At 49.6% G+C, this 26403-nt stretch overlaps 1 protein-coding gene across 1 annotated transcript in view; it reads right to left on the bottom strand.

Moving 5' to 3' along the window:
- The window catches only part of robo2 (roundabout, axon guidance receptor, homolog 2 (Drosophila)), a 155185-nt gene that overhangs the window by 48361 nt on the left and 80421 nt on the right, over positions 1 to 26403 (bottom strand). The window contains exons 3-5 of the mRNA XM_076146433.1: positions 8063 to 8220; positions 7854 to 7974; positions 7629 to 7767 (exon numbers count right to left, since the gene is read on the bottom strand). Coding sequence (XP_076002548.1) covers positions 7629 to 7767; positions 7854 to 7974; positions 8063 to 8220 — 418 coding nt within the window. The remainder of the gene's footprint in view (positions 1 to 7628; positions 7768 to 7853; positions 7975 to 8062; positions 8221 to 26403) is intronic.

Here is a 26403-nt window from a genome sequence, read left to right as displayed (position 1 = left end):
CGTGCAGGCTGATATACAAGCCAGCCGCTCAGAAACACCAAATATGGAGGATTAATTATTCAACAATGACACACGCTACACTGAGAGATGTGCATTCAGCTGGAACCCAATGGAACGTTTTCAATATTCATGACGTGTGTGTGTGTGTGTGTGTGTGTAGCACAGTGCATCTTCACAGAGGCACTTTAACAACACAAATACACAAGCAACCACCAATAAGGCAAAGTTTCCCCTAATTAGTATTCCAGTGCAGTGGTCAAACGTCTGCATGTGGGTTTGTGTTAATGTCTGTGTGTGTATGTGTGTGTGTGTGTGTGTGTGTGTGTGTGTGTGTGTGTGTGTGTGTGTGAATAAAGGGGGATGGCGCTGTGGTTTGTTGTTCCACTGGGTAATTGAAGGGGGTGTCGGCGTGGCGGTGCTGGTGTGTAAATGTGCGTTGGTAGGGGGTCTGAGATGTGTGATGCTCTCCTGACAGCTTGACAACCTTCTGCTGTCCACAGTCTGTCACTCACACACACACACACACACACACACACACACATACGCAGATCACACACAGCTATGGTGCAGATGAAGTGTCACTCCATTATACGTCCACGCTGTGTCAGCTTTATTATACACACACACACACACCAGGAATTTAAACTGTATTGGATTTGTGCATAATATCCCATAATAAGCGTCAGCTCTGATACACTGGACTACAAACTACAGATCGCAGGAACGTTTCCAGAGTGACTTTACAATAACACAACGCCACGGTTCATTTCCCTCACAGTGAGCCGGACCCCGCCGCTCCACCATCAGGTGAACTGATGGCCGCTCGCCACCGCCAGCTGCAAAACTAATCTGTCCCGTCGATCCACGTCTTGTTTTTTTCCCCCCTCACCTGTTTTGACATTTCCTGAGCAAGCATTCAAAGGTAGCTTTATTGAGGCACATTCCTCAACTCTGACTGCCAGTTCCAGCTCTCCACACAGGTACTTAAGGAGCCGTAATGATTATTTGACTGACTCATGACTGAATGCTTTGTTCTAGAGAGAGGGGATGTACAGTTCGGGCCGTGCCGGTGGTGCGGGGGTGTGGGGGGACGGACGGGCATAAAGCATTTATTGTTTCAAGCTGCGTGAGTTGCATTGAAAGGAATGAGACAGCACCTTCTGAGGCCAACCTGCTGTCTGACGCAGAGCAAACAAGCTACACAGAGAGCAAACAAGCTACACGGTAAAGCATCCCCCCCTTTGGACTCTGGACTGGGGCAGGACACGTGAACTCCTAACGTAGGAGAGGAGCAAGTGGAGACAGATGGAGATACGAGCATGGCACACACACATCAGGCTCGGACAGGTTTAAAGATTCATGTTTGAACTCCGACACAAGCAAAGCAGAGCAATCCACACACTCAAACTGTGAGAGAACAGAGGCGAGAGATGTGAGGACTCGACTCAGGCCAATACAGATGATGAAACACACAAGGTATGATGAAGAACTCCTACTGGGTTTGCGTGGTTCAAAGGGTTTAGGAATCAATTTCTCCGGGTTGCCTACTGGTTGGGTTTGAGTCGGTCAGACAGAATTTTGTAAGGTTCTGATTCAAAACTCAGGCCTTGGACGTTAGTTGGGTAAATTGGTCGGATTATTAGTACAGGCTTCTAGACATTAAAGCCCAATGACTATGCAAAGATGCCTGTGACAGTGATGCCTTGCTCGTTACAGGTTGATGTTGGGTTCAAAACTTCAGCCTGAACTCTCCGTCCACTCGCTCTGCTCTACTTGTCAGCAAACAGGCCGAGCGAATGTTTCACTTGAGAAATCATTCCCTTCGATTTGACTTTTGCAACATTTTGCTGACTCACTTCACCTCCGATCCTTTTTGATCTACGCACATTGATGCTTTCCTGCTCTCTGACTACAGTCTACATCATGGGCAAAGAACAACGCCTGATTCATAAGATACAGCAGTGGCACACATGGCACACACACACACACACACACACACACACACACACACACACACACACACGCACACACACACACACACAGACTGTATAACATATAGGAGCCAAATAATAGGAGCACTGACTAGTTGAGCTTTTCCGCATGTGGATCATTTCTTGCATGTTCTCGCCTCACGTTCTCTCTTCTGATGTGTAAAAGGCAGGGAGTAGGTCTGTAGGAGCTACAGACCTACTTCACCTTATCAATACGAGCTGCTCTGACGCTATGACAGATTCTCATAGGCCGACATCTGCGGGACCAGAGCGAGACAACACACTCACTGTTCTGTTCCCCCCTACGTCTCCATCAATCTCTCAAAGCAGAACCTCAGGCTGCTGCTGAAGCTGCTGCATGACTCACAAGCCAAACAGGAGCCCAATCAATCTGTAATCAGCTTCCTATATGGAATCAGCTTAGATGACAAGATGAGTGGAAATACTCAGGGGTAAGAGGTAGTAGTGGCCACACACACACACACACACACACACACGCACGCACGTTGGTACACACAGCAGGGGGAACAGTAGCTCTTTATTTTATCTGGCTCGGAGTAGAGCTCTGTTCTCCATTAGAGCAGGAATGTAATTGCACATGTAATATGGAAGGGCTGTGGAAAGGATCGGAGAGCCAAGTTCACTCCACCGGACTCGCCCCTCCATTTCAAAACAGACACACACTGTACACACACTGTACACACACACACACACTCACACGGAGGCGTGCGCGAAGGGGCAGCGAGAACAGAACAAAGTATACAATCACACGGCACATATCCACACATGTGCAGAGTCACTGGCTCATGCAGAGATGTGGAGTGATGGGAATGTAAGCAAGCGGGCAGATAAAGGAGAAGTTCTCCGGGTTGTCAGCCTGAGGTGTCGGAGGCGTGAGGCAGGACGGCGAGATGAAGACGCGGCTGGAAACTTTAAAAGCTTTACATCGCAGAGATCCTTCAGATCATCTCGCAGGCTTTGATTTGAGAACGTCTGTCAGGAGAACAGTGAGCCGTGTTCCTCCCGCTGTCTGCCGCTTTACTGCAGAGGAGGTTCAGCATCCGGTGGCGTTTGTCTGTCTGTTCTCACCGTGTCTCCAAAAGTGTTGGACGGACTTCAATGAAACTCGCAGGGCAGGTTGGAGACGATCCAGGGAAGAGTGTATTAAATTCTGCTACAAGTCGGCCAGATGGTGGCGCTGTAATAACCACTTTATCCACCAATACGTTTTTGTCGACTGTAATCAAACATGGTGGACATGCGACCTCGCTGCTGATGAGTCGACTTGATGGCGGTGCTACACAGTTAGATTTGATCAATAACGCGTCAATAACCTGTTTAATTTCATCATTGAGAGACGGAGAGTCATAATAAGGACAAATCGGCCTTGGCAGAGGTATGTACTCTGTGCGAACTGACTCAACCTGGGTAGATCTTATCTTCCTGCCTGAAGGGTCGGTCAGGGTGCCAACTGTGAGAGCACACACACACACACACACGCGCACACACACAAGCCAGACTTCAGATGTAGCAAAGGACTAGCCTCTCTCTCTCTCTCTCTCTCTCTCTCTCTCTCTCTCTCACTCTCTCTCTCTCTCTCTCTCCCGACACTCTCTCTCCAGTTTCACACCACCTGACTGCTGCTTCACCTCTCGTCCCCATCAAAGCAGCTGGACTCCACCTGTCCACTCCTTGTCACCCATGAGAGGGAATCAATCAGGTCGCTTATCGCATCTTCTTCATCTTCCTCCTGTACGAACCCTCAGCCAGAGCGTCAGTCGGGCCGCTCTAGCAGGGTCAGGACCTAACAGTGCAGATGATACAGATGACCTCATCCTGCATTCATCAGAGATAAACAAGGAATTACTTCCACCCCTCTGGTGAGTGTAGGAGAGGAAATTGATGATTCTGACTTGACAGAGGTTCCTGCTATTCAGGGCAGAGCGGCACGGTCAAGGATGAAGCAGGACAGAGGGACTGTACTGAGCCAGAGCAGTTTGGAGCAGAGGCCAAACTTAGAAGGCAAAAAAAAAGAAAAAGTGCAGCTCAGTGACAGATGCCTGGAAGCCTCTCTTACACAACGTCTCTGTCTGCGTCTGTGTGTGTGTGGGAGAGAGTGTGTGTGTGTGTGTGTGTTTGTGTGTGTGTGTGTGTGTGTGCGCGGGGAGGAACAAAGGATACACAAACAGCAAAAGCCCTGACACATTCAGAAACCGCGGCGTACGTGCAGAGATGCTCAATCGCTTTCTCAACGCGGCGAAAAACAGAGCGGGAGTAATCTTTTTTTAATCATTCCCCCCGTGAAGATAAATGGCAAAACTCCAATCCATAATAAATGCTCCGGTGTTCATGTCACTTTAATCAATGCTAAGCCATTTTCTCTATATTCTGTTTCATAGGCAGGGCTTCTTTATGACACAACTCCTCCTTGATGCACTCGCCGTCGCTACATCCGACCGCCGTCCCATCGCTTTCAAGGCAGCCTCGGCCTCGGCGCTCGCTCGCTCATAAATACCGGATCCTTCCACTTATATATCAGTGGAAGTCACGGCGACAGGAACCATAGCCTGCTGTCTTTTCATTCTGCTGAGTTGCGGAGGTGAGAAATTACTGAAACTGGACGGTCAGCATAACACAGGCGCCGCTGTCACACCAGCTTTAACAGCTCTCTCAAATAGAATGACCCACACACACCTCCATCAAACACACACACACATACACACACACACACACACACACACACACGCAGGCACGCACACACACACCCGCCGTGAAGAAAGGATTGAGTGTGAAGGAGAGGCTTTTCTGCTAGATGGTGAATGGTAGCAGGGAGCTGTGTGTGTGTGTGTGTGTGTGTGTGTGTGTGTGTGTGTGTGTGTGTGTGTGTGTGTGTGTGTGTTGCGGGGGTCAAGGGGGACGGAGGGCCTGAATACAGATGGAGCGGCGGAGCAAAGGGGCTCTGATAAGGTGCAGGAGAGGCCACGATTGTGCTGAGCAACTAGGAGGAGGAGGAGGAGGAGGGGGAGGGAGAGATTTGGGCCACACACAGAGCTGGAAGGCAGTGGGAGATAACACACAGACACCCTCACACACACACACACCGGGATTCGTATAATAAGTACGACGACTCAAAGCTCTCCAGTTTGCCTCTCACTCTGATGTCGACGCAACAAATCTGAGCTTTCCTCGAGATTCCGCAGCACACAAACTACAGATGTTCTCAGTCTCTCCTCCTCTTCATCACTCTCTCTTTAACCAGTGGAGCCATCTTAACACACACTCTATTGTTTCAATCTAATAATCCAGTCTCAGAAATGTCTCAATATTCACCGACGTCCATCTAATTTGCAATGTGTCGTTACTTATTTTGACAGATGCCATGTGTGTGTGTGAATGTGTCACGGTTGATGAAGAGAAGACAAAGACACTCAATCAAACCGTCGTCCTCTCGAGTTTAGAGACATTAAGCTAACTAGCTCCCAGGGATTTACAATCACAATGTGCTAAAGCAAAGACAGCAAAAATGTAAACAGCTAAATTAGACAAACATCCTGCTGTAAATACTCTTTGAATCGATTTAAAGAAAAAAAATACTTTAACAACAAAATGTCTTCAAAACAATCAGCGTCTTCTTCTTCTTGTCTAATTGAATCTGCCGCTCTGTCGTCTCTATCGTCTGCTCTGGCCCCACAGGGACTGGTGCCGGTGCCATCCTGGCTCGGTTTGTGTCTATGTGCCAGTGTGTGTGTGTGTGTCTATGTGCCAGTGTGTGTGTGAGAGTGTGTGTGTTTGCCTGGGAGGCTGCTAGGGCCACTGAGCATATTAAAGACCTGTTTACTCAGCTGAGGCTCCATTACCCTCCTTCCTCATAGAAGACACACACACACACACACGCACACACACACACACACACTGGGATCGACACAATCTTGCACAAAGCGAGCAAAGGGGGGTAACGAAGACAAGTTGAAACAATTTGCGGGTAAAGAAGGCGGGGCTTCCCTAAGTCTCCCTCTTTATACAGCTTATCATAATAATAAGGACACTGTAACCTTTTCAGATGAAGAGCAAACAAAGACGACCCCTCCCTCCCTCTCCCTCCCTCTCCCTCCCCCTCCCAGCATATAGGAGCCACTGATCTCTGCTTGTCTTTCATTTTGTGTAGCGCGGCCCCGCTAATGCCCACGGTGCGATGTCACGCCGGCGGTGGCTCAGTCGTCGCCCCTCATTCATCTCGCAGCACGACGGTGAGATGTTTGGAGGCGAGCGGGGCGGATTCTCTCGTCTTCAAAATGAACAGTTTTAATGTCAGAGAATGTCAGAATTAGAATATCTTGTCTTCATGCATGAGTTAGAGCAGAAGAAGACAGAGATAGGAGCCACAAACGCTCACACACACATCCTTCTGTAAGACTGTGATCTAATCTGGCTCTTACTTTAAAGCAGCTGACACGCATCCCACTCTGAAAAATCCTAAATCTGTTAATTAACGAGTAAAATTCTCGCCGAGCCAGCTTCCTATCAAAGCCCCGAGTGAACTTCTTCCACGTGTTTGCTTTGGCACGGCGCTCACACTCACGCTGCCCGCTGCCCGGTGAACCCCGGCCCTTATCAGACGCAAACAAACTCGCCCACGCTGGGCTCTGCCGCTCGCCTCCAGAGACGTCAGGCCCACCGTGTGTGTGTGTGTGTGTGTGTGTGTGTGTGTGTGTGTGTGTGTGTGTGTGTGTGTGTGTGTGTGTGTGTGTGTGTGTGTGTGTGTGTGTGATTGTGTGTGTGTGTGTGTGTGTGTGTGTGTGTGTGTGTGTGTTTGATGAGGCCATCTGAGCAGCGTGTGTGTCCGGTGTGTCAAGACTCTTTGATGTCCGCCGTGAGCACAGAAAGCAAAGGGACAGCGGGCACCGGCCGGGGGAAAACACGACATCATCGCTATCGGGAGTGTCTTTCTACAGGAAGTGAGGCAGACAAGCTGGCTGCCTGCGAGCTCGCCTCCTTAACTGACATTTATTGCTTTTTCTTTACCCGACGTGTGTTTGGTGTTAATGCGGGTTAATCCATGAGAGGAAGTGATTAACTTTCAGGACTCAGCTGCTTCAGTCAGTCCTCTTTGTCTCTCCTGTCAGTCTCTCCTCTCCTGTCTCTGCCTTTCATTCTGTCCCCGCCCACCTTCCTGCCAATCATGGTCCGACCGGCCTCAAACATCTGCATATTTGCGTGCAGAGCTCCATTGTGAGCTTCATTAAGATGCCGCCTGCCTCCGTCACGTCTCTGTGGAGTCTGAGGCGCCCCCAGGTGGAGCCGGGTCAGTCTGGACCTTCACGTGTGAACAACCTAACAGGGCGACTTAACGCCCCCCTGGCCCCCCTGGCCCCCCTGGCCCCCTGGCCCCCTGGCTGCTGAGCCAGGCCCAATCTGGCAGGACGAGAGGAAACTGCCACTCTGGCTGACATCATTGACTGTGGCATGTCACATTTCACTCGCAAGCATACACACACACCCACACACACACGTGAAATCAGCTCTTGCTGGCCGCATAAAGCGTGAATGTAGATGTAAACAGTTCAATCCTGTGATCGCACCATTTTACTGCAGCGTGGTGAAGTGATGGCAGAGTGTTTCAGGGGAGCTGTGACGTACCTTCCACGAGGGACGTCGATGTCGTCTTTCCTCCAGCGCACGTTGGGCTGGGGGTCCCCCTGTGCCTGGCAGCGGAACTCCACCGTCTCCTCCTCCAGGACCACCTGATTGATGGGCCTCTTCAGGAAGGTCGGTCGCTCTGCAGGGTGGAAAGGGCGGCGACTCAGGGCGGCGACTTAGAAACGCTAAATTACATTACATTCAGATTTCATTCCTCTCTCTTACCAAACACAGTGACTTGTGCCGTCTCACTGTCTCTCTCTCCCACCATGTTGTTGCCCACACAGATGTACATGCCAGCGTCACTTTTCCTGGTGTTGGAGATCATGAGCTTTCCTCCTCGAATCTTTAAGGAGAAACACACACTCTTATTTGAGATGCTTGTTCACGTGTGCGGTGACGTCTTCATCTTCACAGGCGGCAGGGATACTCACAGTGATTCTGTCGTCCTTGTCGTCGATGCGTACTTTGTCCTTCTTCCAGTAGATGGTGGGCTCCGGGTGGCCTCTGGGCGGGACACACTCCAGGATGGCCGGCTCTCCCGCCGCCACCACCACGTCGGTCGGATTCTGTCTGAAGTCATCTCGCAGCACTGAAGGGAACACAGGAAGAGGAAGAGTTAGAGTCAGAAAGCTTCATTCTCCTCCATGACACCAGGACAGACACGTCCCTTTGATGTGACTTGAGGAAAAGACATGAAAGAGAAGTTCAAAGACAATATGCAAATGAAAAGTGCTTACGCTGATGTGCAAGGAATATTTATGTATGTATTTAAAATGTTTACAGAAGTTTGTTAGAACGTTGTGTTTGGCCAGAGGGGCTTTGTAACGACAACCTGAGGGGAAGTGTGTGTTCCAAATGAGGTGAGGAGGGAGTGAGAAGAGTTCAGCGCTGTAACAAAGCATCACAGCCTCCATTCTAATGCCGGCTGGCTGAGTGCGATGTGTGCTCGGATCTAACTAGACAAGCACAAGTTCAAGCTAATTGGAGCTAATGGAGGTCCCTGTGGAGGAAGCAGAACAAACAGAGGCAGAATGCCCTCAAGCTTCATGTCATTCACATGTGAGAGCTCACAGGGGTGCTGGCATCACAAACGCAAACACACACACACTTCCACGCACCGAACCAGTTGGTGGTCTGCTGAACAACTGTGGCCTTGTATCTAATCAGCCCCAGGTAGGCCTTTCATCACACAGATAGCCCCTCACCCTGCATACGTTTCAGTGGGACGCACGGTAACACGGGCTCATTATCAGACGGAGCCGCATGAGCGCACAGGGCCGGGGCTAGCATACAAACAAACAGCGGTGGGTGAAGGACTCACAGGCTGTACTGTAGTAAACGGAGAGATAGGTCTTTCATGTGGAGTGACTTTGGTAGAAGTCAAATTCACCTTTTAGAAAACGTACAAGAGTAAAAGGAATGGAGCTTCTGATGTTCAAATGTGTTTGAATAAAAACTCCCGTTCCTCACTGTGGCATTTAGAGATTGTGATGTTTTCCAATTGACAAAATGTGTACTTTTGTAACATTTTGTAACATTTTTGGTGAAATATTTAGACTTTCTTCTTGTAAAATATTGAACTTGGTCGCCAAACATGAAGATTTCAAAATATTGGGAGTTTGCTGTTGTTTATGTCGTGAAATATAAAGTAAATACAAATAGTAAGTACAAATTCCCACACTGTACACAAACTAAATGAAGATGTGAGCTTCCAGTGGCACCTGCAGCCTGTTGTCTCCATATGTGTGTGTGAGTCCCTCTGCTTCCCTCATACTCATACAGATGTTTCAGTTGATCCACCATAAATCAAATCATGGAATACCGCTGCAGGAATTTCATCTGTGGGAGTGTGTGTCCATCCATGCAGCAGTGAAGGACACCGATAAAAAGAAGGGAGCTCGTTGGAGCGTATCTGAAGGTGCTTGAGCAGGCTAAATTAAGGGCAGCACCACAGGTCTTTATGTAAATCCTACGTGGCACTGGGGACGCCGGCATAGGGGGGCCCGGATTATAAAAAGGGGATAACAGGTCCCTGCGCTACAGGCTGCTCTCATCTCTTCACTCGCTCGCCTCACCGTCTCCACAGAAAGGCGGCCACGGCTATTGTCTTTTTATTTATTTATTTAGACCAAGGGGGAAGCAAGGGGAAGGGAGGAAGCTTTCAAGCCAATTATCCTGGGGATGCACAGGGGTACAGAATGGGACTTTTATGTGACGCGAATTCAAATGAAACCTTCACACGGGGAAGGAATGGGAGAGAATACAGAGTGAAGAGGGGGAGAGAGAGAGAGAGAGAGAGGGAGAGAGAGTGAGAGGGAGAGTGAATGTGCCCTGTAATCTGAAGAGCTCAGGTAATTAGCCAGCTCCATAGTGGTGGAGCCCCCTGGCTGGGGTGGCCTGAGCTGCCGCCACCACGTGCCTCCCTGTATTTGCATCACAAACAGAATTCCTGCTGCTTAAAATCATAGCTTTGTCGGTCCATACACAGCCTGTTGTTTTCAATACGGCCTTGGATTTAATTGCTCCTTTCCATTCAGCGCTGATAGCACCCGCGGGATTTTGTCAGAATCAATCTCTCTTTCAAATGGCGACAATGGAAAGTCACGTAAGGTTGGATCATTATGGGCCTGATGCCACACTGTCTCATCTAATGGAATAATACACAGTGAATCACAGCATTCCAACCTGACAATCTATACTAATAGTGGAGACACACACACACACACACACACACACACACACACACACAACAACGCTCTGGCAAACACGATACATCACACACACACACACACACACACACACACACACACACACACACACACACACACACACACACTTGTTGAAGACAGAATAAACACTGGGTTGCGAATGGCTACAAGCAAACAAACAGATGACACACACACACGACACGAGGGATTACAGCCAGTGTGTTGATTCAGGGCTTCCTAATAACAAGATAACACTTTAAACAGGTACATCTAAATAAACATTTAATCCACACACAAGAGAGTAACAGCTGAGCCTCAGACATGAAGGTCATTGTCCTTTGGTTTAAGCAAACAAACCTCAAGCAGCCATGTTTATGACCTAAGGTGAAGATGTTAACGACACCAAATGGAGACTCTAAAACTGGAGCTGGAGTATTTTGGTGAACTTCTTAAGGGGTTTTGCATTTTTACTGCATTAATTTGAGCTCAGTGAGCATTGAAGTGATATCACAGATCATCTAGCAGCGGGAAACAGATCAGCCTGTAGCGTTCCAACACTTCTGACCCTGGATCAGAAGTGCATCAGCTTTACATTGGTTGATATTCATTGCAGCCCCTCAGACACTCTAAGTTTGTGGTTGTGGATGAAACCTGGCTGCTTCTCCAAACCGAGTCAGAACGGTCAAAAAGTGGAGAATAAAGATCTCCACCACTGAAGAAGAGCAAAAGTACCGAGAAGTTTGGAATGCTGGTGGTCTGACGGTGACAGATGATCTCTTAGAGACGCTGCTGATTACTGAGGCACTATCATGTGTCGCGTCTGAGCATTAAACAACAAGGATAGATGAGGACGGGCGAGCTCTTTAATCAAGACACTGGTCTTGCATACACACCTGGGGGTCACACACACAAGGTCGCTACTTTTAAACACTTCAATCGCCTCAAAACTTGCTTCCATTTGGCCGCCTCAAACTTTCTCCTCAGACCAAACATGAAACAGACTTTGCTCCAGATCCAGATCCAGCTTTTGCCTCAGATATTCACATCAAATCAGCTGTGGGCGAATTTGTGCTCTGGCTAAGTTAACGACTGCTATTAAACTGGGATAAACATGAAATGCCTTTAGCTGCAAGGAGATCATGATGGAAAATAACAGCAACACCTCTATTAATGCTTCCTGCACTAGCCTAAGAACGCATCACTCCACCAACGTAAACAAGCCTCTCTCTCCCACCAGTGCCTGCGTGAACAGGTGCAGGAGTACGCAGGGGAGCGTAACACAAGTACACACTCTTACATAAGAATCCTAATGTTGCTGTATCCTCCCTTAATCTACAGTATGTGAGATGCATCTGGTATGTGTGTGTGTGTGTGTGTGTGTGTGTGTGTGTGTATAATTGAGCGGGCTTGTGTTCTCGCTCTCACAAACAGAACTTTGACTCCAGCAGAGGCCCTGTAGGCATTCCAGCCCATATCAGCAGACAGACGTAAGGTAATTGCATTTCTATCCCCCTGAAACTCTCGTCTCCTCTCTCGCCAAAAACACATCTCGCCTCCCGCGGAGCTCCAGAAGGCCCCCCCCCCAAAAAAACTCTGTTGTCTTCTTACTGCTTATTAATATTTATATAGTCTTACATTTGCACCCTTCTGTCTGCAATGCTACATCTGCCAGTCGGGCTGCAGGCAAGAAAGACCTCAAATCTGAACAATATTAATCTTCCCTTTGCCTCCCGTATTGTATTCATTTTTGCACGTATGAGAGGAGCGAGTGGATGCGGATGGAAGCAGCATGAGGCGGGGGGGAGGCGGCTGGGGGGGTGTGGGGGTTGGCAAAGCCCGCCGCGAGTGCTGCTCTTTGGTTTTGGCGCTGCGTCAACATCTCAAACTTAAAGGGCACGGAGTTGAGTTGCAACTTGGCGTCGTGAAAACGGATCAGGAGTGGAGAGTGGAGGGTGGGTGCCAGAATGAAAACACACACACAGGGGTACTTTGTAAAGGAGACGCTGGCAGGAGAGGTCCGTGCCAACAACCATTAGGGAGGTCTCCCTGTGTGTGTGTGTGTGTGTGTGTGTGTGTTCTCACCTGAGATAAACACAAACACACACACACACACATACACACCTGACAGCACAATAACCCAGCGTCTCCGCGTCAAGGTGGCAGGGGCAAGGGCGAGGTGAGGAGAGATATTTTGTCGCGCGCTCTCTTGTCCCACCCCAGATATTACTCACTATAGGGTGACACCGGCTGTCAGTAAGATTAGTGGGGAGCCTTGACTGAAGTGTCCAGCCTGCACGGGGAGATAAGTGCTGACAAACACACTCACCTACAGGAATGTTCCGTGCCTACCTTTGGTCACAACACCACACACACACACACTCTGGATGTCTCAAACGTCCCCCTGGCCTGATGTGACAGACCGTGATCCACACACGCAGACCTATACACACCAATGCTGGATCATTCTTCAAATCTGCAGGGGGCACAGTATCCTTTTGTAATATTGCAACTGTGAATGATTGTATGTATTTATGTGTTTATTATTACTTTTCTCCCCTATTTACTGCAGCTCTGGGTGCCATCACACATATTCTCCAGGGTCAGGGCTTAGAAACAGAGACGAGTACAATGGCTCCAAGCCCGGGGGCCACACCACAGCACCCAGACCGACCCCCTTCTACCCACAGACTGATTAGAAAATAAACCCTGCACACAGCGGCACGCACACACACACAGTAAGAGCTGTAGAGAGGTAGCTCCCAGCTATAATATCATTTCATTTGAGTGCTTTTTGCGCTTCATCCAGCAGAGCACTATTACAATACCACCATTTCCAATCCCACCCTTAGAGAAAAGAGACAATATACAGGGCCTGTGTCACTCTACAAAACATATCCCAACTACTCTATCTGCTGTCAGTGATGCTTTGTATTGATGCCGCAGACGCTGAAAGTAGGAGAGGAGTAGCGCCTCTCTATTTAATACCACACTACACTACAGACGGGAGGATGTTCTGTGTTCGCCCGTCTGCTTACAAGCGCTCAGTCTAGCTCTGACTGGCTCATTTGCCCTCCCACTGGTCAGCCCTCACCTCTGCCCTCCATCCAGATGCAGAAATTACCCCCACAGCAGGCAGGCAAGGAGCAGGTTCACACGTATTCCCTATATTCCTCCAAAGCGGGGTTACAGGTCAGACCGCAGAAACAGCTGCAAAAATACGGCCGGCGGTGCCCAAGGCCGCGCCTCCTCTGTGGACGGAGTCGAGACTCTGATCATTAGCACGGCTCATCCCTTTCTCTACACCTGCCCTTCTCTCTCTCTCTCTCACCACCATCAGACGCCTTTCTCTTTCTTCCTTTCTCCCCTATTCCGACATTGCCGGATTGCCCAGGCGTGGCATTTTCGTCCCCTCTGCTCACTTTCACCTGCCTGTCAACGCTCGCTCTGCATTCTCCCCTGCACTCGGGTGTCTGATGAAGTCATATACATGCACAGCCTATCATCCTACACCCAGCATGGCCAAAGCTGATATGATCTCCACCACCATTCTCCCTATCTGCACATCCCGAGCTAAGGGATTGTAAATAACACTGTCACTTCCACCGATAAGATGCAGGAAATATGGAAAAGAGTGAAGGTAAAGAGAATCATATGGTCGGCAGTGATACCATAGTAGAGGGAAATCGCAGGTGGTGATAGCATACGATATGTGCCTCTATAATAGAACCTAAGAGCGACTACAGGAGACAGAGTGTGTGTGTGTGTGTGTGTGTGTGTGTGTGTGTGTGTGTGTGTGTGTGTGTGTGTGTGTGTGTGTATGTGTCTGCGCCCCGGCATGTAACACAGAGAAGAAATAGACGGCACATAATACAACACAACAGGCGATGATGAGAGAATAACCGATCCAAGGTCAAACTGGAAGGGCGCACGTTCCATCACTCACGCCTCACGCTGACTCTGTAGGTGAGCCTGAATAAACATCCTTATTTAAACAGCAGCTCCATTCAAAAGTCATTTTCAAACAGCGGCCCTAATTTGGCCCTAACAAGCCCCTGGGCAGCACAGTAATGACAGTGAGACCACAGCAGGAGGCTCTGATGGCCAATGTGGAAAATGTGTGGCGGCGTTCCTGTGAAACAATATAATTAACTCTGGATGAAACTCCTTCCATTCCCTTCCTAATGTGAACACACACACACACACACATATACACACACACGCACGGACACACATACACACACAATTCAATTTACCCTAATCCATGCTTTATGGTAATGTATAGCTCATTAAAATGTTAGTTAAAAACTCATTAAATTTCACTTGAAGAAGTAATGGCTTCATTACAGTAATATGCTGAAAAGCAAAGAAAAAGACAAGTAAGGACGAGGAGAAGAAAGAGCGCAGAGAGCGACAGCTTTCTAATCACTTAATTGTGTCTAAAATGGAATACATTTGCATAATAAACATCGACGCACACTTCCCTCGCTTCGATCTCGTTCAGTTTTATAGCTCGCTGTAATTAACAGGCACGACAATCTAAGATGAATTCTGCCTGAGAATTAGCGGTGGCCTCTCCAGTTTTCATTTTTCCGTCTTGTTTATGACCACAAATGTATTTGGGGGTCTTGGCAGATGCTGAAACCAGAGCTGGCTCCATACTGACGAGCAATGTGCCAGGGGTCTTTGTGCCGACTCTGATAAGGCACCGCCGCCTTGGGCAGAAGCTCCAGCACGGACCAGGATGGACACTTTACCGCCAGGAGGGGGAGCAGAGAGGGAGGGGGGAGAGGGAGGGGGGTGCATAGATGAGAGAGGAATTGATTTCCTGCCAATTCCGACACAGACAGAGGCAGTGAGGCATCGTGATGGAGCAGGTGGGTCTGTTTACTGCGATGGAGAAGGAGGAGAGGAGAGGAGAGGGAGAAAAGTGAGAAGCGGAGGAAAAGATGGAATGCACTCAGGCAGAGAGGCAAATATGTGGCGTTAATGTGTTCTTTGTGAGAAACTATGGCGATGCGAGCGTGTTTAGACAGTGCGTCCCAGGCACAAATGAAAGAGCTTTATGTCACACATAAAGGGACATAGAATAAATAAAAAGCAAAGAATAAAACAGGCGTAAATAGGAGAAGGTACGGAATGAAAGTGCGGCGGTGGATAATGGAATAAAACGCAGCGGGCGAGTCCGACATCACAAGTGATCGTTCAGAAAGTAAAACCTCCTGGAAGTTAAAGTGCAGAGAGATTTCACAGTCTGGCCTGAACACAAACACTTGTTAGGGTGTTAAACTCTTACATCGGTCCGTATTCACTCAAGGGCAAAGCTACATTTGGATGTTATCTGCACTATTTTGCAGGTCTGTTGGTCAAAAGCAACCCGAAGATCCAATAAAGCCCAGGAGAGAAATTCTGCTTCACTTAGAAAATAAAATCTCTCATCCTTTTCTTGTTTGTCGGGTTCTATTCAGCTTATCAACCTTTCCAAGGACAGTGTGTCTGTGTTGTTGCTAACGTGAGAGGAAGGACACACTTCCACCCTGCGTGATTCACAGAGGCCAGCCTGAGGGTCAAATGACGGCGCCGGCCCCTTTGAATGGAGCGCTGGTGGCACCATAAATGTTCCTGTTTTAATGGCTGCTAATTTAGTATGGACATTACAAGTAATAGACATATCAATCATCATACGGCGTGAAAGCTGCTGGAGCTTTATGATGGGGAGCTCAATGCTGTCAGGGAGGAGGAGAGCTGGGCATGTGTGTGTGTGTGTGTGTGTGTGTGTGTGTGTGTGTGTGTGTGTGTGTGTGTGTGTGTGTGTGTGTGTGTGTGTGTGTGTGTTCAGAGCTGCTTTGGAACATTTGGAACATTTGGAAAACATAACACGGCAGGAAAAACCGGTTCCTCCACATCCTGCTGCGACTCAGGATATTGATTCTTATCAAGAATAGAAGACGTCGGATGGCCTGAGTTACCGCCCGCCCTCCTGCTTTCCTGTTCGCTCGAAACTCAACTCTGGGCCTTCACATCTGCGAGAGGGGCAGGGCAGACACGTCACTTTGAATCAACGCTGGCTAACATGCTGGCTAACGTGCTGGCTAACGTGCTGGCTAACGTGCGGGCTAACGTGCTAGCTAACATGCTGCCTGTAGCCTCTTTGGTATGAATTACGAAACTACTTGACTCCTATTCAGCCTTCCACCTCGTATTTATTATCTCCGAGGGAAACGGTGAGCTTCAGATTTCTACACACACTCACACACACCTGATGCAATGTGTATCTTTAATCAGCTGTCCTTGTCTCCTCTTACAAACACCTCAGCCTACAAGAATACCTCATTATTATGCATCCTCACCTCACCGGCTCTCTTGCTCAGCCTGCAGGGGTACAGTTAATAAAAGCCCCCCCACCCTCACACACACTCACACACACACACACACACACACACCATACAGGTTTCTCATGTAGCACTCCAACTGTAACAAATATTGGGTGACATGAGTCCAGCTGTGCTTCACACCAGCATGAAAAGCACTGGAGGTGTGTCTCTGTGCCGCAAAAACAGGTACGGTGGCTTGTGTGTGTGTTTGTGTGTCAGCTGTGGCCTAATGACTTTGAGGTAGTGACCTTGCGTAGAAAGCTAATGCTAGACCAGTGCAAGATTCTCTCACAGACCACCCACCCACACACACTCACACACACACACACACACACACACACACACACACACACACACACACACTCACACTGAGTTATCCATGTGTGTGTCCGTATACAGACATATCTGTGGAACTGAAACCCCCCGCAGCCAAATTCTGCGGTGCGAATCGTCCTATAATCTTTAATGGCTTCCTGCTCTTCTTCTTCTTCTTCTTCACGCTGCCCTATTTGCGGCGGCTCCTTCCACGTCTGCTTTATTGTTTGGGTCTATAATTGGATTGGCAGTAACGGGGAGCAGAGAGCCGTTAGGAGCTTGTAAAAAGGTGTCACTCTGCGATGGCGGCCCTGTTTTAATTAAGCTCTCGGCTGGAGTTGAGCGGCTTTTATCTGGCCTGGTGGGATGAGCCCCGAGTGTGAACGCGCTCACACACACACACACACGCGGGCTGGAGGACGAGCAGGGACGAGGAAGGAGGGGACGAGACGGGTTTACTGTACTTGCCGTCCCCTCCCAGGACACCAATCTACAGGCCTGGACCAAGCAGATACTGGGAGACATCATAAACATTGTGTCTGTGTGTGTGTTTGTAAGGGTGCACTATGTGTGTGTGCCATTACTGTGGCTCTCATTGTGACAGAGCCCCACCCATCATTGCAGCGCGGTCGTGTGCACGTGTGTGTGTGTGTGTGTGTGTGTGTGTGTGTGTGTGCTGGTGCAGAGCCACACAACATGGCGGCTGCAAAAGTGTACAAACGAAACATCTAAACAAACGGAGCTCTCAAACACTGGAGTAAATTCTGGACAAATCCTATATATGGCCTTGATTGCCTTTCTGTGTGTGTGAGTGTGAGTGTGTGTGTGAGGCTGGTGCTGTAGGCAGTATGTGGCATAATGATTAGAGCCGTGTTCATCACCGTCCTTCCCTGCCTGTTCCCTCTCCACAGTCCTCCTAATGGCCTCCTCAGATCATCTTCCCTTCAAATCAATACTGCCTGAAAGGAAGAATCCCACACCCAAGGACACTTTGTTCCTCAGTGCACATCACACACACACACACACACACACACACACACACACACACACACACACACACACAAGACACATTCTCCATGCAGGAATACATCTGGAGCAGAATCTTGCAGTGGACTGAACCTGCTGTGATATGAATGAAGTGTAAAGGTGTGTGTGTGTGTGTGTGTGTGTTTGTGCTACAGGCCTGAGGTGTGTGAGTGAGGCGAGCAGAGAGCAGCCCCGGTGTTAAATCACATGCAGCTCAGATGCAGAGACATTTAAAGAGATTTATTGATCACTTTATAGATCTTAACTCTTGAGGAAGAGTGAAAATTAAACTGCATACAGAGATGACCTTTACTTCAGCCTCACACAGGCAGAGGGAGGTTTCCTCTCCGTCTCCACGTCCTCTGGTGTATACGTGTGTGTGTGTGTGTCTGGGTGATTGAAGGGGAAATGCAATTCACCATTTAGTCAGTTTGAGCATCTGAGACTTCTCCTCTGCACGTCCAGCACCACTATCACCCTGAAGCTGTGTGTGTGTGTGTGTGTGTGTGTGTGTGTGTGTGTGTGTGTGTGGATGTGCTGTACACTTCATGCGTCTTCGTGCGTGATTGAACGCTGCACATAACATCTAAATACTCTGAATAAATTGTAGCGGCGCTGCTGCCTGCTCAGCACATCACTGCTACATTAGGCTCACCTAAGTACCTGGCGCTCGTGTACACACAAATCACAACGGCACGCGTGTGTGTACTGCAGTCTGTCAGTTTGCATGGAGAACAGTCACCCAGCACGAAGCAATTAAACAACTCATCACGCTCCCCTACCATGAAAGGACAGGAAGTCTGCAGGAAAACATTCTTCTACAAAGGAACGCACACAAACTGGAGATTGTGCGTTTGTATGTATGGAGGCAACAACGCGGCTGAGGAGGAGGAAGAGGAGGAGGAGGAGGAAGAGCCCTTCGCCTGGAGAGAATCCTCACGATCTGGTCTGGTTGCTTACTTCATAATCCAATTCCGGTTAATTGTGTTAGAGAAGCGTAATTGTGTTACTTCCACGTGTGATTTGTGATCGGCTTACTTGCCTCAGTGTAGCTTATGTAACCTGCGTCCTCACGAGGGGTGCTGCATTCATCTCAGGCCACCCGGCAAAACCCAGCGCACCTAAACCCGAACATCTAATCTGGCCTGTTGGAACCGTCGCTCTATGTGTGATATCTGCAGCTCTCTCTCTCTCTCTCTCTCTCTCTCTCTCTCTGTGTGTGTGTGTGTGTGCTCATATTATCATGCAAATGGGAAACAATCTGAAACACACCGCTGGCTCAGGATCAGTGCAGGGCGCTGTGTCTAAACAATTCCTGTTCTGCCCGTCACCCTTCCCTCCCTCCCTCCCTCCCTCCCTCCCTCCCTCCCGCTCGCTCGCTCGCTCGCCCGCTTTCACTCTGCTTTCCTCCACTCTTGACTCCAAACTCTCCCTTTCTTCCTCTCCCAGCGTGTTCCCTTTCTCAGGGCGCCGCGTCCAAAAGTCAGATTAAGCCGCCCATATTCCACACGGCGCTGCTGGCTGCCGCACGCTCGGCCGATACATCTCTGTCTTAGCGGGGCGGACGCCTCTGTCGCTGGGAGGTTAATGATTTAGGCAAAAAAGGAACAAAGTTAATGAGGCAACTTCTAATCGGGAGGCTGTTTGGAGTTCTGTCAACAGTATCGACTGCACTGCGGAGGGGATGCGATATTGTTGGAGGGCAGCGGTGACCTACATTGCAGCAAGGACAAGACAGTGAGCACGGCACCAGGATCCACGGCTCTGCAGGGGCGGAAACCAGAGAGCCGCTGTGTGTGTGTTTGTACCGGCTTGTACAGTAGATGTGCAAGATTTCTCACCTCCTCCGCCCACACGTCGTCCCCTTGACGCTCCGCAGCCTCCACATCAAACACAGGGAGGAGAGGCTTTATATCTGGACATATATATAAAAGTATACAACCTGCAGCTGCTGCACCGCGTGAGATCGATGTGGATCCACGGTGTGATTAGCTAATAACTCAATGTAGCCTGTCAATACGGATACTTTTTAGAGGAATCTGCTGGTTATTCTTGTTTCAGAGTGGAGTTTCTGCTTTAAGAGAGACGAGAGAGAGAAATCAAAGCTACGCAACTAAGAATCATCTTCATGAATCATCGTAATTCCATGTTTATGATGTTGCCATTTAAGACACAGTCGCTGTGTTCCATCGCCGTGACGATGGCAGGGGGGACGATAGCTTCGTGTAGCCTCCGGGTCAGATGCTGCGTCTGCATTTGCCACTCGGTCGAAGAATGGATTTCATGTAATTCTATTCAATTATATACTTCTTTTAATTGAGTGTTGGATAATCATCAATCAGCGCTCTGTACTTCACTACAGAGCCAGAACTTCCATCCACAGCAGACAGGAAGGAGATGAAGTGTGTGTGAGGATTTATCACCCCTGCGTGTTCAGCGATTCCAGCCATGAAGTGGTCGTTGTAAACGCACGTATACATTATTCAAACAACCGCCAATTATAACAACAAAAGCCATAAACGCCGGCGTCTTAACGACACAAACCCGCCGAGCAAACATGAACCCCTGATCCGCCGTAAAGCCGCTCCCTTTTGAAGATGATTCCATCTAAAGCGGCGGATCAAAGGTGACCATACTTGCCATTTAGGGTAGAAAGCACAATTTTTTTTCCTTGATTATTTCCAGGTCCTTGAAAGGTCACGGCGACACGATGACATTTGAAATCGTCGCGCGCAAGGGAAGGACCGTCGCAGGAAGGAGGACGTTGGGGAGCCATTACAAGACACACACACACACACACACACACACACACACACACACACACCTCTAGAGTCGCCCGGCGCATTAGTGCGGCTGCGGATGCCACTCCACTTGTTTTTCCTTACCTCCGCTGGAATCTCTAATTGCGTGCTCTACACTACAGCGGGGGCGGCTGACACACACACACACACACACACACACACACACACACACACGCACACACACACACACGCAAAAAATACATGCACTGAAATCCTCTAACGCCCTCCCATGTCTGAACACAGAACAACCAGATGCAGTGTCCCAAATTAGTGTGTGTGTGTGTGTGTGTGTGTGTGTGTGTGTGTGTGTGTGTGTGTGTGTGTGTGTGTGTGTCGTTATCAGCTCTCTCTGTTAGCAGCCGCACATACTGATAACACCCAATCACAACATTTGTTTGTGTGCCCCCTGCTGGACGCAAACAGCCACGAGCGCAGCTGTCGGGGACGTGGGAGTGCAGGGGATGAAGGGTGAGGGAGGTAATTTACTGTGATTATGCATTCCAACTTAATGTGTTATCCATAGGAGCCTTAATCAAGATAAATGGGAGTAAAACGAGTGTGTGTCTGTTTTGGCAAAGGCTAATTCACAATGGAAAACGCCCCTGTGTAATAATCCCGCCGCCAAATCAAATCTCATGTTGCATGTTTGTGTATCGGGGCGTCCTCGCGGTGCGGCGGCGGCTCGGTCTAATGGAGGAAAGGCGAACGTGAAAGGAGGATAATCAAACAAAGATTGCGGCTGTTTTTCACGCCGCCGTCTGCTCAGCGGGACTCAGACGCTGAATTTCTTGCCTTCAAATGGCTGTTTTATGAAAAATGGAGTGGTGGCTGACGGCGTCACAACACCAGCTTTACCCCGTCTTCAAACACCTCCATCTTCCTGCGCCACATAAAAGAGCAGGAAAGAGTGGTAGCAATCTCTGTGCCGCCGCTCAGGCAGCCGGCGCCACGTGGAAGCCTCTGCTTCACTGCCACCGCCGCCGCCACAGTCAAAAGATCTGCTTTTGTATTCATGCGCCGCATCACTCTGAGCTCTTTGATGGCACATATCACTGTCAAGGCGACGGCGCACCTTCTAAACACGCTGTGTACGGCTGAGCGAACGTGTAGAAACAGGATTCTGACGCAAGACCAGCACACAACTTTAGGAAGATGCAGACAATTGACTCAATACGTATGGATCTGCTGATCAATCCCAGTTTGCGTTTGGCATTATTGAAGACCAAATGTCATTTTGGTGAATCTACGTCCGATAATATGGATTTTGCTGAGGCAGGAGATGTGGAGAAGTTAACAGGAATACAGTGAAGAGAGAGGAAGGGAAGGAGTGACACAGAGATATAGATAAGAAGAGGAAGAGGAGAAGGAGAGGGGGGGAGGAAGGGAGGGAGGGAGGGAAATGAGAGAAACAGTGAAGTGTTTTTTCACCACCTTATTCAGCCCCAAGCCATGAATAACTGAATAACTGAATGCGTGATGGTGAGGATGGAGGCTGAATGTGGGGGAAGCAGAAAACAGCCTCCATCTTAAATGAAGAGAGGAGCTCTGCTCATGCACCACTGCTTCCTACAGCTCCATGTCCATCTCCGCTCAGCCTCAGCCTCAGCCTCAGCCTCAGCCTCAGCCTCAGCACCCCCCTCCCCCCCGCCCCCTCCAGGATGCACTGAGAACATACTGGAGCTTAAACCCTCTTCCTCTTCCTCTTCTCAGGTGTGTCTTACATTAATAAAACCACTGAAGACAGTTTTGGAGTTTCAACAGGAGCTCCACCAGCATTATGACCACTATTCGCCAACGCCAACGTTCCCGTCGCTCCAGCTTATGAGAAGTCGCCCGCACGCAGCGCCGCCGCCGCCGCCGCTCCCTGCTGCACCCCTGAATTAAATATGAGGGCAGGAGGAGAAGAGGCGGAGGAAATGGCGAGGGGGGGGAAAAGGCAGGACGGAGATAAGAGGAGCCGGGGCAGAGAGGCGAGCGCTGACACGAGGGCGCTCTGCTGTGGCGAGGGACCCCTGACCCCCGAGCCGCCGCCGTGATAACCGGCGCTTAGCATTCTCCGCGGGGAGCCGGGAGCGAGCAGGTAATTGCGGGCCGTTTTTACATCGGCGTGACTCTGCAGCGACACGTCCGCCCACACAAAAACCCTGAAATAAATCTGTTTGGATTCCAGTTTGTCACCGCAAAACAAAAACAACACGGAGAGAGAAAAAAAGCCGTATTTACACAGAAAACACTTCACTCTGATAATTGAAGTCGATCGAGTCGTTTGTGAAAGAAAAACATTGCGGTTCAAAGCCGCTTTGTGTGAACGCATCCACTGATTATCATAATCACACCTGACAACACTTTGTAAACGTGTGAGCTGCTAATGCTCACAATTACAGGAGGGGTGAAAGCAAACGGCCCTCTGATCTAAGAGGACTCAGCTCACTCAGGCTCGGCCTCGCAATCAGCTCCCTGACCCCCGCCGCCGCCGCCGCTTTCAATCCGAGCCATCGACGAAGGAAAACTTTTGCATTTCTGCTCCAGGCACAGTTTTATAGAGGTAATTCTACTGCGAAAATGGTTTCATTCCGAGTTCACAGTGGATGCCTTCTCCAATTGCTCTGCTCTGCTCTGCTCTGGCGTGGCGCCTCTGGACTCTGCCTGGAGCTGTAGATCTCCCAGGAGCCCTCGCTTCACTGTCAGGCCGGAGCGAAAATCCACCTTCATTAATAGCAAACCACTCATGTCTGACTTAAATTAACGTAGCGGCTATCAATTAGTCGGGGCAAGGCCGGGGCGTGGCGCACTCCGGGGAGAAAGGGAGAGGAGAGGAGAGGTGGAGGCCTGTGGACGCCGTTTAGATAAACACGGCTTCTCTGTCGTCGTTAACACATCCACTCTTTACGCTCGTCTCCTCTTTAAATCTCCTTTGATCGCTACACACTCTTCACCTAACTCAACCGGTAGCTCCTTTATTCCTCACGCCATCCACTTTAAAAGGAAATGCATTCTCTTCCTCTCTCTCTCTCTCTCTCTCCCTCTCTCTCTCTCTCTCACTCTTTCTTTCCGTCTCCACTTCAATCACTTAAAACAAGCCAGTTGAAGTTGAAGTGCTTCCCGTGCCGCGTTGTGGCAGGTTTATAGGAGAGTTAGGCGTCCCCGTGGCGCCGTACGGAGGAGGAATCCGAGGCGTCGCTCCCATTTACGACCCAAACCCGAAGCCTTAACTTATGATACCTGGCTCACCTTAACGCCGTTCCCTCCCTCAATTATTCATGCGTCCCTCCATCTCTCCCTTTCCCTTGATGAGTTAATTTCTCTCCCAGCGCCTGTTGTCTGCGTGACCCTGGCGACCCGGGAGAATCTCCTAACAGGCTCCTCTTGCCCATCAGGATCGATCGGTCCACAGCACCCTGTCAGACGCGATCAATACATCATTCCTTCAGTAACGAGGCCCCCGCTCGCTCCCTCCCTCGCTCGCCCGCCGCCTCTTCCTTCCCTGCGTGGCTTTACTTCTATTTTATTATTATTTCTGGCCGTGGATCGATGGAGGCAAACAGGCGCACTGTAAACCACACCGCAATTAGAGCGCGGCGTAATCTTCCCCGTCGACTCCGTCTCTCCCCTCGCAAACGGACAGCGAATAAAAAAGCTCCGACACAGATGATAATGAAATCTAATGGGATCCCGTGGAATTAAATCATTTAAACAACCAGGAGAGCCCAGCCACAGGTCCTGAAGCACTAAACTGCCTGGTTGGAGGTATAAATCATCAGCCAATGTGTTATGGCCACGAAAAAAGGCTTTAAAAGAGAAGAGAAGATTCACGCCGGGAAGATTACAACAGGTGATGCAAGGATCAGAAAGTTCATGTAGGGAGGGAAACTTTTCTGTCTCTCTCTCTCCCTCACACACACACACACACACACAGTTTGATCCAGACAAACATACAGCATACGAGAGACGGCTATGACACCGTCGAGCGAACACAGTGTGAATTTGAAATGTGTTTTCCTCCTATTAAGCCGATCTCCGCAGGACAGAAATGATATCTCTAATATTGGCTGCAGCAGGACGATGTCATGCTTATTGGTGAGATAATTCAATAAGGAACTCTGGCCTTAATTAGGCAGTTTGGGTTATGGGAAGCACTAATGGCATGTTTAATGTTCAGATGTCAGCGTCAGGACCGTAATGGCTGCTCTATTCCGTCCTCCCTCACGTCGGCGAGCGTCGGGTTTCTAAATTGGGGGATAAAAAGTGGAAGTTGGGCGATGAGAGAGCCCGATATTAATTTCTGCGATGTCACCGGATTAACAGCTGCCCGACGGAGAGGCAGAAATAGACATGGAAATAATTTGATCATTGAATTATAGATTTGACACGCCTGTGTAGTTTTGGCCCGGCTCTGAGGGCGAGACTGTCTGTCTGTCTGAGGACGGCGTTGGCGATGCGAGGAAAACTGTCTGCTCGGTGCACGGCGGCGTGCAGGGCAGCAGTGTGGAACCGCCAGAGTAATTAGCGAATCGGGCTCCCGGGCTCCGTGTGAAGTCCGGCCTTTGAAGCGAGGGAGCTCAGGCCGATCGGGGGGCCCCTCTGATGTATGTTTGTGAATCTTTGGAGGGAGCGGCAGCCGCTAACGAGGCCTCATCTATTACCATTTGAGATGTAATTAGCGTCGTTGGGAGGAATGGAGCGGGGCCAAGCAAGAGTGGCTCAATCTGGGGCTCTGTGCGCCTCACGGTCCCACAGGGCGGCAACAGCAGGACGACCAAGTGAGCAAGTGTGTGTCAGGCCTCACAAGCACTGACACGCAGGCCAATAAGACACACACACACACACACACACACACCATATTGTAGAAAGAAGGGGCGCAGCTTGGACGGCAGCAGCAGGCTCTTTGTTAAGAGGATAGATGATCTGATGATTGTTGTGGATTTTAAATGAAAACCAACAAGTTTAACTCAGAAAGTCCATGAGGGGCAAGCAGTGGCCGATCGTTCCCCTCTCAGGTCACGGTGGGGTGAGGTCAGGTGTGGCGCTTCCTCTGTTAACTGTTTGAGGCGACCTTTGACCCCTTAGGGTTCAGGCCCCCTGTGCCCCCGGGTGTCTGGCGGGGCACGGGGGGTCGGGATTGTTTTCACTAAACATCAAGAGTGATTTAGTGGAAGCTAATGCACCATTAGTCTTCATCAAGCGCGACTTTACACATAAAACCAACACGGCGCTAACTGAGGGGAATGAATACAATATGGCAGAGGCACCTGCAGTACACAAACACACACACACACTCCTTTGTTCCTCATCTGCCGTGTCTAAACATGTAACACTGAAATGACTGCGACTCCCTGACAGCTGCAGAAACCTCCAGAGACAAAACATGGACCTGGAATAGCGCCGTCTCCTCTCTGGAGAGCGCCGGTGTGCGTGGTGTGGGAGACGGCTGCCTCCTCTGTGGAAAGGTTTCACCGTGTTACACCAGCTCCTGTCTCTCTCTCTCTCCCTCCCTCGCCCTCCTTCCACCCGGGAAGGTTGTTGAACTGGGGCGTGAGGGCCGCTCGCATCA

Source organism: Genypterus blacodes, unplaced genomic scaffold, assembly GCF_046128005.1.
Source record: "Genypterus blacodes isolate CSIRO-AG114 ecotype Tasmania unplaced genomic scaffold, CSIRO-AGI_Gbla_v1 ptg000032l_1, whole genome shotgun sequence".
In the NCBI taxonomy this organism is placed as follows: Eukaryota; Metazoa; Chordata; class Actinopteri; order Ophidiiformes; family Ophidiidae; genus Genypterus; species Genypterus blacodes.
The sequence above is the reverse complement of the archived record's forward strand: the minus strand, read 5'-3'. Positions and strand labels throughout refer to the sequence as shown.